General features: G+C 42.8%; 1 protein-coding gene across 1 annotated transcript in view; it reads left to right on the top strand.

Annotated features, from left to right (window-relative positions):
- The window catches only part of LOC310735723 (calpain-8-like), a 29,003-nt gene that overhangs the window by 10,280 nt on the left and 521 nt on the right, over window positions 1–18,202 (top strand). The window contains exons 7-9 of the mRNA XM_083558756.1: window positions 15,749–15,823; window positions 16,278–16,363; window positions 17,016–17,090. Of these exons, the coding sequence (XP_083414882.1) occupies window positions 15,749–15,823; window positions 16,278–16,363; window positions 17,016–17,090 (236 nt within the window). The remainder of the gene's footprint in view (window positions 1–15,748; window positions 15,824–16,277; window positions 16,364–17,015; window positions 17,091–18,202) is intronic.

Genomic DNA, 18,202 nt, shown 5'->3' with positions numbered 1-18,202 from the left:
ACAATCCACTATTCACATCTGAACTCCTTCCAGCCAATCACAATCCACTATTCACACCTGAACTCCTTCCAGCCAATCACAATCCACTATTCACATCTGAACTCCTTCCAGCCAATCACAATCCACTATTCACACCTGAACTTCCAGACAATCACAATCCACTATTCACACCTGAACTCCTTCCAGCCAATCACAATCCACTATTCACATCTGAACTCCTTCCAGCCAATCACAATCCACTATTCACACCTGAACTTCCAGCCAATCACAATCCACTATTCACACCTGAACTCCTTCCAGCCAATCACAATCCACTATTCACACCTGAACTCCTTCCAGCCAATCACAATCCACTATTCACACCTGAACTCCTTCCAGCCAATCACAATCCACTATTCACACCTGAACTTCCAGACAATCACAATCCACTATTCACATCTGAACTCCTTCCAGCCAATCACAATCCACTATTCACACCTGAACTTCCAGACAATCACAATCCACTATTCACACCTGAACTTCCAGACAATCACAATCCACTATTCACACCTGAACTTCCAGACAATCACAATCCACTATTCACACCTGAACTTCCAGCCAATCACAATCCACTATTCACACCTGAACTTCCAGCCAATCACAATCCACTATTCACACCTGAACTTCCAGCCAATCACAATCCACTATTCACAACTGAACTCCTTCCAGCCAATCACAATCCTCTATTCACACCTGAACTTCCAGCCAATCACAATCCACTATTCACACCTGAACTTCCAGCCAATCACAATCCACTATTCACACCTGAACTTCCAGCCAATCACAATCCACTATTCACACCTGAACTTCCAGCCTATCACAATCCACTATTCACACCTGAACTTCCAGCCAATCACAATCCACTATTCACACCTGAACTTCCAGCCAATCACAATCCACTATTCACACCTGAACTTCCAGCCAATCACAATCCACTATTCACACCTGAACTTCCAGCCAATCACAATCCACTATTCACACCTGAACTCCTTCCAGCCAATCACAATCCTCTATTCACACCTGAACTTCCAGCCAATCACAATCCACTATTCACACCTGAACTTCCAGCCAATCACAATCCACTATTCACACCTGAACTCCTTCCAGCCAATCACAATCCACTATTCACACCTGAACTTCCAGCCTATCACAATCCACTATTCACACCTGAACTTCCAGCCAATCACAATCCACTATTCACACCTGAACTTCCAGCCAATCACAATCCACTATTCACACCTGAACTTCCAGCCAATCACAATCCACTATTCACACCTGAACTTCCAGCCAATCACAATCCACTATTCACACCTGAACTTCCAGCCAATCACAATCCACTATTCACACCTGAACTTCCAGCCAATCACAATCCACTATTCACACCTGAACTTCCAGCCAATCACAATCCACTATTCACACCTGAACTCCTTCCAGCCAATCACAATCCACTATTCACACCTGAACTCCTTCCAGCCAATCACAATCCACTATTCACATCTGAACTCCTTCCAGCCAATCACAATCCACTATTTACACCTGAACTCCTTCCAGCCAATCACAATCCACTATTCACATCTGAACTCCTTCCAGCCAATCACAATCCACTATTCACACCTGAACTCCTTCCAGCCAATCACAATCCACTATTCACACCTGAACTTCCAGCCTATCACAATCCACTATTCACACCTGAACTTCCAGCCAATCACAATCCACTATTAACACCTGAACTTCCAGCCAATCACAATCCACTATTCACACCTGAACTTCCAGCCAATCACAATCCACTATTCAAACCTGAACTTCCAGACAATCACAATCCACTATTCACACCTGAACTCCTTCCAGCCAATCACAATCCACTATTCACACCTGAACTTCCAGCCAATCACAATCCACTATTCACACCTGAACTTCCAGCCAATCACAATCCACTATTCACATCTGAACTCCTTCCAGCCAATCACAATCCAGTATTCACACCTGAACTCCTTCCAGCCAATCACAATCCACTATTCACATCTGAACTCCTTCCAGCCAATCACAATCCACTATTCACACCTGAACTTCCAGACAATCACAATCCACTATTCACACCTGAACTCCTTCCAGCCAATCACAATCCACTATTCACATCTGAACTCCTTCCAGCCAATCACAATCCACTATTCACACCTGAACTTCCAGCCAATCACAATCCACTATTCACACCTGAACTCTTTCCAGCCAATCACAATCCACTATTCACACCTGAACTTCCAGACAATCACAATCCACTATTCACACCTGAACTCCTTCCAGCCAATCACAATCCACTATTCACATCTGAACTCCTTCCAGCCAATCACAATCCACTATTCACACCTGAACTTCCAGCCAATCACAATCCACTATTCACACCTGAACTCCTTCCAGCCAATCACAATCCACTATTCACACCTGAACTCCTTCCAGCCAATCACAATCCACTATTCACACCTGAACTCCTTCCAGCCAATCACAATCCACTATTCACACCTGAACTTCCAGACAATCACAATCCACTATTCACATCTGAACTCCTTCCAGCCAATCACAATCCACTATTCACACCTGAACTTCCAGACAATCACAATCCACTATTCACACCTGAACTTCCAGACAATCACAATCCACTATTCACACCTGAACTTCCAGACAATCACAATCCACTATTCACACCTGAACTTCCAGCCAATCACAATCCACTATTCACACCTGAACTTCCAGCCAATCACAATCCACTATTCACACCTGAACTTCCAGCCAATCACAATCCACTATTCACACCTGAACTCCTTCCAGCCAATCACAATCCTCTATTCACACCTGAACTTCCAGCCAATCACAATCCACTATTCACACCTGAACTTCCAGCCAATCACAATCCACTATTCACACCTGAACTTCCAGCCAATCACAATCCACTATTCACACCTGAACTTCCAGCCTATCACAATCCACTATTCACACCTGAACTTCCAGCCAATCACAATCCACTATTCACACCTGAACTTCCAGCCAATCACAATCCACTATTCACACCTGAACTTCCAGCCAATCACAATCCACTATTCACACCTGAACTTCCAGCCAATCACAATCCACTATTCACACCTGAACTCCTTCCAGCCAATCACAATCCTCTATTCACACCTGAACTTCCAGCCAATCACAATCCACTATTCACACCTGAACTTCCAGCCAATCACAATCCACTATTCACACCTGAACTCCTTCCAGCCAATCACAATCCACTATTCACACCTGAACTTCCAGCCTATCACAATCCACTATTCACACCTGAACTTCCAGCCAATCACAATCCACTATTCACACCTGAACTTCCAGCCAATCACAATCCACTATTCACACCTGAACTTCCAGCCAATCACAATCCACTATTCACACCTGAACTTCCAGCCAATCACAATCCACTATTCACACCTGAACTTCCAGCCAATCACAATCCACTATTCACACCTGAACTTCCAGCCAATCACAATCCACTATTCACACCTGAACTCCTTCCAGCCAATCACAATCCACTATTCACACCTGAACTCCTTCCAGCCAATCACAATCCACTATTCACACCTGAACTTCCAGACAATCACAATCCACTATTTACACCTGAACTCCTTCCAGCCAATCACAGTCCACTATTCACATCTGAACTCCTTCCAGCCAATCACAATCCACTATTCACATCTGAACTCCTTCCAGCCAATCACAATCCACTATTCACACCTGAACTTCCAGACAATCACAATCCACTATTCACACCTGAACTTCCAGACAATCACAATCCACTATTCACACCTGAACTCCTTCCAGCCAATCACAATCCACTATTCACATCTGAACTCCTGCCAGCCAATCACAATCCACTATTCAAACCTGAACTTCCAGACAATCACAATCCACTATTCACACCTGAACTCCTTCCAGCCAATCACAATCCACTATTCACACCTGAACTTCCAGCCAATCACAATCCACTATTCACACCTGAACTTCCAGCCAATCACAATCCACTATTCACATCTGAACTCCTTCCAGCCAATCACAATCCACTATTCACACCTGAACTCCTTCCAGCCAATCACAATCCACTATTCACATCTGAACTCCTTCCAGCCAATCACAATCCACTATTCACATCTGAACTCCTTCCAGCCAATCACAATCCACTATTCACACCTGAACTTCCAGACAATCACAATCCACTATTCACACCTGAACTCCTTCCAGACAATCACAATCCACTATTCACATCTGAACTCCTTCCAGCCAATCACAATCCACTATTCACACCTGAACTTCCAGCCAATCACAATCCACTATTCACACCTGAACTCCTTCCAGCCAATCACAATCCACTATTCACACCTGAACTCCTTCCAGCCAATCACAATCCACTATTCACACCTGAACTCCTTCCAGCCAATCACAATCCACTATTCACACCTGAACTTCCAGACAATCACAATCCACTATTCACATCTGAACTCCTTCCAGCCAATCACAATCCACTATTCACACCTGAACTTCCAGACAATCACAATCCACTATTCACACCTGAACTTCCAGACAATCACAATCCACTATTCACACCTGAACTTCCAGACAATCACAATCCACTATTCACACCTGAACTTCCAGCCAATCACAATCCACTATTCACACCTGAACTCCTTCCAGCCAATCACAATCCACTATTCACACCTGAACTCCTTCCAGCCAATCACAATCCACTATTCACACCTGAACTCTTTCCAGCCAATCACAATCCACTATTCACACCTGAACTTCCAGCCAATCACAATCCACTATTCACACCTGAACTTCCAGACAATCACAATCCACTATTCACACCTGAACTCCTTCCAGCCAATCACAATCCACTATTCACACCTGAACTCCTTCCAGCCAATCACAATCCACTATTCACACCTGAACTCCTTCCAGCCAATCACAATCCACTATTCACACCTGAACTTCCAGCCAATCACAATCCACTATTCACACTTGAACTTCCAGCCAATCACAATCCACTATTCACATCTGAACTCCTTCCAGCCAATCACAATCCACTATTCACACCTGAACTCCTTCCAGCCAATCACAATCCACTATTCACACTTGAACTTCCAGCCAATCACAATCCACTATTTACACCTGAACTCCTTCCAGCCAATCACAATCCACTATTCACACCTGAACTCCTTCCAGCCAATCACAATCCACTATTCACACCTGAACTCGTTCCAGCCAATCACAATCCACTATTCACACCTGAACTTCCAGACAATCACAATCCACTATTCACACCTGAACTCCTTCCAGCCAATCACAATCCACTATTCACACCTGAACTTCCAGCCAATCACAATCCACTATTCACACCTGAACTTCCAGCCAATCACAATCCACTATTCACATCTGAACTCCTTCCAGCCAATCACAATCCACTATTCACACCTGAACTCCTTCCAGCCAATCACAATCCACTATTCACATCTGAACTCCTTCCAGCCAATCACAATCCACTATTCACACCTGAACTTCCAGACAATCACAATCCACTATTCACACCTGAACTCCTTCCAGACAATCACAATCCACTATTCACATCTGAACTCCTTCCAGCCAATCACAATCCACTATTCACACCTGAACTTCCAGCCAATCACAATCCACTATTCACACCTGAACTCCTTCCAGCCAATCACAATCCACTATTCACACCTGAACTCCTTCCAGCCAATCACAATCCACTATTCACACCTGAACTCCTTCCAGCCAATCACAATCCACTATTCACACCTGAACTTCCAGACAATCACAATCCACTATTCACATCTGAACTCCCAGCCAATCACAATCCACTATTCACACCTGAACTCCTTCCAGCCAATCACAATCCACTATTCACATCTGAACTCCTTCCAGCCAATCACAATCCACTATTCACACCTGAACTTCCAGACAATCACAATCCACTATTCACACCTGAACTTCCAGACAATCACAATCCACTATTCACACCTGAACTCCTTCCAGCCAATCACAATCCACTATTCACACCTGAACTCCTTCCAGCCAATCACAATCCACTATTCACATCTGAACTCCTTCCAGCCAATCACAATCCACTATTCACATCTGAACTCCTTCCAGCCAATCACAATCCACTATTCACACCTGAACTTCCAGACAATCACAATCCACTATTCAAACCTGAACTTCCAGACAATCACAATCCACTATTCACACCTGAACTCCTTCCAGCCAATCACAATCCACTATTCAGACCTGAACTTCCAGCCAATCACAATCCACTATTCACACCTGAACTTCCAGCCAATCACAATCCACTATTCACATCTGAACTCCTTCCAGCCAATCACAATCCACTATTCACACCTGAACTCCTTCCAGCCAATCACAATCCACTATTCACATCTGAACTCCTTCCAGCCAATCACAATCCACTATTCACACCTGAACTTCCAGACAATCACAATCCACTATTCACACCTGAACTCCTTCCAGCCAATCACAATCCACTATTCACATCTGAACTCCTTCCAGCCAATCACAATCCACTATTCACACCTGAACTTCCAGCCAATCACAATCCACTATTCACACCTGAACTCCTTCCAGCCAATCACAATCCACTATTCACACCTGAACTCCTTCCAGCCAATCACAATCCACTATTCACACCTGAACTCCTTCCAGCCAATCACAATCCACTATTCACACCTGAACTTCCAGACAATCACAATCCACTATTCACATCTGAACTCCTTCCAGCCAATCACAATCCACTATTCACACCTGAACTTCCAGACAATCACAATCCACTATTCACACCTGAACTTCCAGACAATCACAATCCACTATTCACACCTGAACTTCCAGACAATCACAATCCACTATTCACACCTGAACTTCCAGCCAATCACAATCCACTATTCACACCTGAACTTCCAGCCAATCACAATCCACTATTCACACCTGAACTTCCAGCCAATCACAATCCACTATTCACAACTGAACTCCTTCCAGCCAATCACAATCCTCTATTCACACCTGAACTTCCAGCCAATCACAATCCACTATTCACACCTGAACTTCCAGCCAATCACAATCCACTATTCACACCTGAACTTCCAGCCAATCACAATCCACTATTCACACCTGAACTTCCAGCCTATCACAATCCACTATTCACACCTGAACTTCCAGCCAATCACAATCCACTATTCACACCTGAACTTCCAGCCAATCACAATCCACTATTCACACCTGAACTTCCAGCCAATCACAATCCACTATTCACACCTGAACTTCCAGCCAATCACAATCCACTATTCACACCTGAACTCCTTCCAGCCAATCACAATCCTCTATTCACACCTGAACTTCCAGCCAATCACAATCCACTATTCACACCTGAACTTCCAGCCAATCACAATCCACTATTCACACCTGAACTCCTTCCAGCCAATCACAATCCACTATTCACACCTGAACTTCCAGCCTATCACAATCCACTATTCACACCTGAACTTCCAGCCAATCACAATCCACTATTCACACCTGAACTTCCAGCCAATCACAATCCACTATTCACACCTGAACTTCCAGCCAATCACAATCCACTATTCACACCTGAACTTCCAGCCAATCACAATCCACTATTCACACCTGAACTTCCAGCCAATCACAATCCACTATTCACACCTGAACTTCCAGCCAATCACAATCCACTATTCACACCTGAACTTCCAGCCAATCACAATCCACTATTCACACCTGAACTCCTTCCAGCCAATCACAATCCACTATTCACACCTGAACTCCTTCCAGCCAATCACAATCCACTATTCACATCTGAACTCCTTCCAGCCAATCACAATCCACTATTTACACCTGAACTCCTTCCAGCCAATCACAATCCACTATTCACATCTGAACTCCTTCCAGCCAATCACAATCCACTATTCACACCTGAACTCCTTCCAGCCAATCACAATCCACTATTCACACCTGAACTTCCAGCCTATCACAATCCACTATTCACACCTGAACTTCCAGCCAATCACAATCCACTATTAACACCTGAACTTCCAGCCAATCACAATCCACTATTCACACCTGAACTTCCAGCCAATCACAATCCACTATTCAAACCTGAACTTCCAGACAATCACAATCCACTATTCACACCTGAACTCCTTCCAGCCAATCACAATCCACTATTCACACCTGAACTTCCAGCCAATCACAATCCACTATTCACACCTGAACTTCCAGCCAATCACAATCCACTATTCACATCTGAACTCCTTCCAGCCAATCACAATCCAGTATTCACACCTGAACTCCTTCCAGCCAATCACAATCCACTATTCACATCTGAACTCCTTCCAGCCAATCACAATCCACTATTCACACCTGAACTTCCAGACAATCACAATCCACTATTCACACCTGAACTCCTTCCAGCCAATCACAATCCACTATTCACATCTGAACTCCTTCCAGCCAATCACAATCCACTATTCACACCTGAACTTCCAGCCAATCACAATCCACTATTCACACCTGAACTCTTTCCAGCCAATCACAATCCACTATTCACACCTGAACTTCCAGACAATCACAATCCACTATTCACACCTGAACTCCTTCCAGCCAATCACAATCCACTATTCACATCTGAACTCCTTCCAGCCAATCACAATCCACTATTCACACCTGAACTTCCAGCCAATCACAATCCACTATTCACACCTGAACTCCTTCCAGCCAATCACAATCCACTATTCACACCTGAACTCCTTCCAGCCAATCACAATCCACTATTCACACCTGAACTCCTTCCAGCCAATCACAATCCACTATTCACACCTGAACTTCCAGACAATCACAATCCACTATTCACATCTGAACTCCTTCCAGCCAATCACAATCCACTATTCACACCTGAACTTCCAGACAATCACAATCCACTATTCACACCTGAACTTCCAGACAATCACAATCCACTATTCACACCTGAACTTCCAGACAATCACAATCCACTATTCACACCTGAACTTCCAGCCAATCACAATCCACTATTCACACCTGAACTTCCAGCCAATCACAATCCACTATTCACACCTGAACTTCCAGCCAATCACAATCCACTATTCACACCTGAACTCCTTCCAGCCAATCACAATCCTCTATTCACACCTGAACTTCCAGCCAATCACAATCCACTATTCACACCTGAACTTCCAGCCAATCACAATCCACTATTCACACCTGAACTTCCAGCCAATCACAATCCACTATTCACACCTGAACTTCCAGCCTATCACAATCCACTATTCACACCTGAACTTCCAGCCAATCACAATCCACTATTCACACCTGAACTTCCAGCCAATCACAATCCACTATTCACACCTGAACTTCCAGCCAATCACAATCCACTATTCACACCTGAACTTCCAGCCAATCACAATCCACTATTCACACCTGAACTCCTTCCAGCCAATCACAATCCTCTATTCACACCTGAACTTCCAGCCAATCACAATCCACTATTCACACCTGAACTTCCAGCCAATCACAATCCACTATTCACACCTGAACTCCTTCCAGCCAATCACAATCCACTATTCACACCTGAACTTCCAGCCTATCACAATCCACTATTCACACCTGAACTTCCAGCCAATCACAATCCACTATTCACACCTGAACTTCCAGCCAATCACAATCCACTATTCACACCTGAACTTCCAGCCAATCACAATCCACTATTCACACCTGAACTTCCAGCCAATCACAATCCACTATTCACACCTGAACTTCCAGCCAATCACAATCCACTATTCACACCTGAACTTCCAGCCAATCACAATCCACTATTCACACCTGAACTCCTTCCAGCCAATCACAATCCACTATTCACACCTGAACTCCTTCCAGCCAATCACAATCCACTATTCACACCTGAACTTCCAGACAATCACAATCCACTATTTACACCTGAACTCCTTCCAGCCAATCACAGTCCACTATTCACATCTGAACTCCTTCCAGCCAATCACAATCCACTATTCACATCTGAACTCCTTCCAGCCAATCACAATCCACTATTCACACCTGAACTTCCAGACAATCACAATCCACTATTCACACCTGAACTTCCAGACAATCACAATCCACTATTCACACCTGAACTCCTTCCAGCCAATCACAATCCACTATTCACATCTGAACTCCTGCCAGCCAATCACAATCCACTATTCAAACCTGAACTTCCAGACAATCACAATCCACTATTCACACCTGAACTCCTTCCAGCCAATCACAATCCACTATTCACACCTGAACTTCCAGCCAATCACAATCCACTATTCACACCTGAACTTCCAGCCAATCACAATCCACTATTCACATCTGAACTCCTTCCAGCCAATCACAATCCACTATTCACACCTGAACTCCTTCCAGCCAATCACAATCCACTATTCACATCTGAACTCCTTCCAGCCAATCACAATCCACTATTCACACCTGAACTTCCAGACAATCACAATCCACTATTCACACCTGAACTCCTTCCAGACAATCACAATCCACTATTCACATCTGAACTCCTTCCAGCCAATCACAATCCACTATTCACACCTGAACTTCCAGCCAATCACAATCCACTATTCACACCTGAACTCCTTCCAGCCAATCACAATCCACTATTCACACCTGAACTCCTTCCAGCCAATCACAATCCACTATTCACACCTGAACTCCTTCCAGCCAATCACAATCCACTATTCACACCTGAACTTCCAGACAATCACAATCCACTATTCACATCTGAACTCCTTCCAGCCAATCACAATCCACTATTCACACCTGAACTTCCAGACAATCACAATCCACTATTCACACCTGAACTTCCAGACAATCACAATCCACTATTCACACCTGAACTTCCAGACAATCACAATCCACTATTCACACCTGAACTTCCAGCCAATCACAATCCACTATTCACACCTGAACTCCTTCCAGCCAATCACAATCCACTATTCACACCTGAACTCCTTCCAGCCAATCACAATCCACTATTCACACCTGAACTCTTTCCAGCCAATCACAATCCACTATTCACACCTGAACTTCCAGCCAATCACAATCCACTATTCACACCTGAACTTCCAGACAATCACAATCCACTATTCACACCTGAACTCCTTCCAGCCAATCACAATCCACTATTCACACCTGAACTCCTTCCAGCCAATCACAATCCACTATTCACACCTGAACTCCTTCCAGCCAATCACAATCCACTATTCACACCTGAACTTCCAGCCAATCACAATCCACTATTCACACTTGAACTTCCAGCCAATCACAATCCACTATTCACATCTGAACTCCTTCCAGCCAATCACAATCCACTATTCACACCTGAACTCCTTCCAGCCAATCACAATCCACTATTCACACTTGAACTTCCAGCCAATCACAATCCACTATTTACACCTGAACTCCTTCCAGCCAATCACAATCCACTATTCACACCTGAACTCCTTCCAGCCAATCACAATCCACTATTCACACCTGAACTCGTTCCAGCCAATCACAATCCACTATTCACACCTGAACTTCCAGACAATCACAATCCACTATTCACACCTGAACTCCTTCCAGCCAATCACAATCCACTATTCACACCTGAACTTCCAGCCAATCACAATCCACTATTCACACCTGAACTTCCAGCCAATCACAATCCACTATTCACATCTGAACTCCTTCCAGCCAATCACAATCCACTATTCACACCTGAACTCCTTCCAGCCAATCACAATCCACTATTCACATCTGAACTCCTTCCAGCCAATCACAATCCACTATTCACACCTGAACTTCCAGACAATCACAATCCACTATTCACACCTGAACTCCTTCCAGACAATCACAATCCACTATTCACATCTGAACTCCTTCCAGCCAATCACAATCCACTATTCACACCTGAACTTCCAGCCAATCACAATCCACTATTCACACCTGAACTCCTTCCAGCCAATCACAATCCACTATTCACACCTGAACTCCTTCCAGCCAATCACAATCCACTATTCACACCTGAACTCCTTCCAGCCAATCACAATCCACTATTCACACCTGAACTTCCAGACAATCACAATCCACTATTCACATCTGAACTCCTTCCAGCCAATCACAATCCACTATTCACACCTGAACTTCCAGACAATCACAATCCACTATTCACACCTGAACTTCCAGACAATCACAATCCACTATTCACACCTGAACTTCCAGACAATCACAATCCACTATTCACACCTGAACTTCCAGCCAATCACAATCCACTATTCACACCTGAACTCCTTCCAGCCAATCACAATCCACTATTCACACCTGAACTCCTTCCAGCCAATCACAATCCACTATTCACACCTGAACTCTTTCCAGCCAATCACAATCCACTATTCACACCTGAACTTCCAGCCAATCACAATCCACTATTCACACCTGAACTTCCAGACAATCACAATCCACTATTCACACCTGAACTCCTTCCAGCCAATCACAATCCACTATTCACACCTGAACTCCTTCCAGCCAATCACAATCCACTATTCACACCTGAACTCCTTCCAGCCAATCACAATCCACTATTCACACCTGAACTTCCAGCCAATCACAATCCACTATTCACACTTGAACTTCCAGCCAATCACAATCCACTATTCACATCTGAACTCCTTCCAGCCAATCACAATCCACTATTCACACCTGAACTCCTTCCAGCCAATCACAATCCACTATTCACACTTGAACTTCCAGCCAATCACAATCCACTATTTACACCTGAACTCCTTCCAGCCAATCACAATCCACTATTCACACCTGAACTCCTTCCAGCCAATCACAATCCACTATTCACACCTGAACTCCTTCCAGCCAATCACAATCCACTATTCACACCTGAACTTCCAGACAATCACAATCCACTATTCACACCTGAACTCCTTCCAGCCAATCACAATCCACTATTCACATCTGAACTCCTTCCAGCCAATCACAATCCACTATTCACACCTGAACTTCCAGACAATCACAATCCACTATTCACACCTGAACTCCTTCCAGCCAATCACAATCCACTATTCACATCTGAACTCCTTCCAGCCAATCACAATCCACTATTCAAACCTGAACTCCCAGACAATCACAATCCACTATTCACACCTGAACTTCCAGACAATCACAATCCACTATTCACACCTGAACTCCTTCCAGCCAATCACAATCCACTATTCACATCTGAACTCCTTCCAGCCAATCACAATCCACTATTCACACCTGAACTTCCAGCCAATCACAATCCACTATTCACACCTGAACTCCTTCCAGCCAATCACAATCCACTATTCACACCTGAACTCCTTCCAGCCAATCACAATCCACTATTCACACCTGAACTCCTTCCAGCCAATCACAATCCACTATTCACACCTGAACTTCCAGACAATCACAATCCACTATTCACACCTGAACTCCTTCCAGCCAATCACAATCCACTATTCACATCTGAACTCCTTCCAGCCAATCACAATCCACTATTCACACCTGAACTCCTTCCAGCCAATCACAATCCACTATTCACACCTGAACTTCCAGACAATCACAATCCACTATTCACACCTGAACTTCCAGACAATCACAATCCACTATTCACACCTGAACTCCTTCCAGCCAATCACAATCCACTATTCACATCTGAACTACTTCCAGCCAATCACAATCCACTATTCACATCTGAACTCCTTCCAGCCAATCACAATCCACTATTCACACCTGAACTCCTTCAAGCCAATCACAATCCACTATTCACACCTGAACTTCTTCCAGCCAATCACAATCCACTATTCACATCTGAACTCCTTCCAGCCAATCACAATCCACTATTCACACCTGAACTTCCAGACAATCACAATCCACTATTCACACCTGAACTTCCAGCCAATCACAATCCACTATTCACACCTGAACTCCTTCCAGCCAATCACAATCCACTATTCACACCTGAACTCCTTCCAGCCAATCACAATCCACTACTCACACCTGAACTCCTTCCAGCCAATCACAATCCACTATTCACACCTGAACTCCTTCCAGCCAATCACAATCCACTATTCACACCTGAACTTCCAGACAATCACAATCCACTATTCACACCTGAACTCCTTCCAGCCAATCACAATCCACTATTCAAACCTGAACTTCCAGACAATCACAATCCACTATTCACATCTGAACTCCTTCCAGCCAATCACAATCCACTATTCACACCTGAACTCCTTCCAGCCAATCACAATCCACTATTCACATCTGAACTCCTTCCAGCCAATCACAATCCACTATTCACACCTGAACTTCCAGACAATCACAATCCACTATTCACACCTGAACTCCTTCCAGCCAATCACAATCCACTATTCACACCTGAACTCCTTCCAGCCAATCACAATCCACTATTCACATCTGAACTCCTTCCAGCCAATCACAATCCACTATTCACACCTGAACTCCTTCCAGCCAATCACAATCCACTATTCACACCTGAACTCCTTCCAGCCAATCACAATCCACTATTCACATCTGAACTCCTTCCAGCCAATCACAATCCACTATTCACACCTGAACTTCCAGCCAATCACAATCCACTATTCACACCTGAACTTCCAGCCAATCACAATCCACTATTCACACCTGAACTCCTTCCAGCCAATCACAATCCACTATACACACCTGAACCTCCAGCCAATCACAATCCACTATTCACACCTGAACTCCTTCCAGCCAATCACAATCCACTACTCACACCTGAACTCCTTCCAGCCAATCACAATCCACTATTCACACCTGAACTCCTTCCAGCCAATCACAATCCACTATTCACATCTAAACTCCTTCCAGCCAATCACAATCCACTATTCACACCTGAACTTCCAGCCAATCACAATCCACTATTCACATCTGAACTCCTTCCAGCCAATCACAATCCACTATTCACACCTGAACTCCTTCCAGCCAATCACAATCCACTATTCACATCTGAACTCCTTCCAGCCAATCACAATCCACTATTCACACCTGAACTTCCAGACAATCACAATCCACTATTCACACCTGAACTCCTTCCAGCCAATCACAATCCACTATTCACATCTGAACTCCTTCCAGCCAATCACAATCCACTATTCACACCTGAACTCCTTCCAGCCAATCACAATCCACTATTCACATCTGAACTCCTTCCAGCCAATCACAATCCACTATTCACACCTGAACTTCCAGACAATCACAATCCACTATTCACACCTGAACTTCCAGCCAATCACAATCCACTATTCACATCTGAACTCCTTCCAGCCAATCACAATCCACTATTCACACCTGAACTTCCAGCCAATCACAATCCACTATATAAAAATAAAATATTTGATATTATGTTTAATGAATTATAAATCAGGATGTTTGCTGCCTGGATCCTTTATATATATTATTCATTATATTTATTTATATTTATCTCATCATCAGTGTTGTATGTGTTTGTATGTTTTAGGCCACTTCTGCTAACACTGTGCTTCCCAATGGCATCGTGGAGGGACACGCCTACACCATCAGTGGTGTTACCAAGGTGAGTCTCTACACTGGGATTGGGATTTTCAACTCCTCTGGGAATTTTTTCATGGATTATTTTGACCTGTTGTGTTGCATGTGAATATAAAACATCTGTGTAAATAACAATAAGTATTACTAATATGTGTATGTATGGATCTGTATTACATAAATACTGTATGTACATGTGGGAATATTGTGTTCAATATCATGTCTATTTTTAGCTTTTATATTTTTATACTGTTTTAATGTATTTGATGTTGTTTTAAGACACATGTCTCCTCTGGGTATTATCATTTATCAGTGATATAATTATAAACCCAGAATTCTGATCTCAAAAACATTTCAATATTTATTCTACTTTTGCACTGCAAATAAATTCATCTGCTGAAGTGTGTTTGCAGGTGTTTTAACTCTCTCTCTCTCTCTCTCTCTCTCTCTCTCTCTCTATCTCTCTCTCTCTCCCCCCCCAGGTGAAGGTTCAGAATAAGGTGGTGAAACTGGTCAGGCTGCTGAACCCGTGGGGAAAAGGCGAGTGGAAGGGAGACTGGAGTGATAAGTACGTTTCTGCTGAGAGCAGAGTATTTTATCACAATTGCACATGCAGATGTTACACCACTGCGCTGCTGAGTTCTGCACTCTGATTGGTCGGACAGTGTTGATTTATTTTCTATAGCAGCAGCTCTGATAGTGAATCTAAAACCATGCTCTGAATCACAGTGGAGAGAAATTGTACATTTTATAGGTCCAAAATATTTTTTTAAAAGTCAACATTAATAAGAAAATCTATAACTTAAATAAGTAAAATACAAACAAGAACCTCAGAAGAGGCAGTCAGAGCTTCACTTTCAGTATTAATAAGAATGTGCTCAATTTTATGGTTTCTATAGTAACAGCTCATTTACATTACAAGAATAAAAAAAAAGAATTATTTGTGCAGAGCTTGTTTAGTATTTATATGTGGAGTCTTAAAAACTAGAGACGGATAAAATACATAATAATAATAATAATAATAATAATAATAATAATAATAATAATAATAATAATAATAATAATAATAATAACATGATAACAATAATAATAATCCAGACACACTTTTGAATTGCATTCATACAAAAACAGTCCTGTTTTATGAAACATCGTTAAACAGTGACCTCTAGTGGTCAGTCAAATTACATTTGTGATGTATGTGATGTTTTGATTGTGTTCAGGTCGCCTTTATGGAAGCAGGTGAGCAAGCAGGATCGGGAAACGTGGCTGGAGGATAAAAACAACGGAGAGTTTTGGTAGGTGTAATAATAATAACAAGAAGAAGAAGAATAAAGCACAGTTTTATACACAATATACTTACAATATAAAATTATAGCACAATTTATACATTTCCCATGAATCCATGTTAAATCTGAAGCCTTTAAAAGTCTTTGGTCATTGTTTAGAAAATGAACAAGAATTAGAGGAATAGAAAAGTCTTAGGTTCAGGTTTGGAAGCAACATAAGAGACACAGAGGGGTGTGTGAACTCAAATGCAGAGTCGCACTCGGAAATGACGAGGAATAGATTGTTTTATTTAAATGTCCAAAAACACAAAATGGAAAACAGCAAAAAAATGACATTAAAAAACTCAGATCCCAAAGTCACCAACCAAAAAGGAACAACAATAAACTCCTCAGGAGCTCAGAGGAAATACAACAACTAAGTTTACTCTAAGGAGGAGGCAAAAAGTAAAGCAGGAAAAAAGAAAAACTAAAAAAAAACAGACAACTCGAAGAAAGACAGGAGACTCAGGAAACCAGACTCAGGAAACAGACCATACAACATAAAAACAAACAAGAAGAGACAGTGACAAAGCGGGGAACTTGAATACACATGGGCTTGCGAATCAGGTGGAGAGTATGGCAGCTACCGAGGGAACCGCTCTGGCGACATCTGGTGGCGAAAACATGAAACACAAAGTAAGAAGAAGCAAAAACCTGCCTGGAACCCGCTAGAGAAATAAGATATTACGGGCTCTATTTCTTATTTTATATTAGACATTTTCCAATTGACTTCTTTACATGGTTGAGGCCTGTAAATAAACAGACAGCATTTTACAGAGACTTAGGCTTGTCCCAGTCAGGCTTCAAACAGAGAATATCATATGGAACATTTTAATCCTTATAATAAATTGCATTTGCATACAAGAAGAATTATACATGCAAATTGCAAACATAAACATTTAAACAGAGGCTCAGGAGAGTCTAGGGTGTGTGTTTTTGTGTGTTTCAATAATTGTTTTAAGGTCACCAAAACCTTCATATTTTGCCACTTTTGTGTCTTCATATACTGCATATATAAATGGGAGTGCATCCCCTAGTGCATCTATCTATCTATCTATCTATCTATCTATCTATCTATCTAT

The sequence above is a fragment of the Silurus aristotelis genome, assembly GCF_946808225.1.
Source record: "Silurus aristotelis genome assembly, chromosome: 1".
In the NCBI taxonomy this organism is placed as follows: Eukaryota; Metazoa; Chordata; class Actinopteri; order Siluriformes; family Siluridae; genus Silurus; species Silurus aristotelis.
The sequence above is the reverse complement of the archived record's forward strand: the minus strand, read 5'-3'. Positions and strand labels throughout refer to the sequence as shown.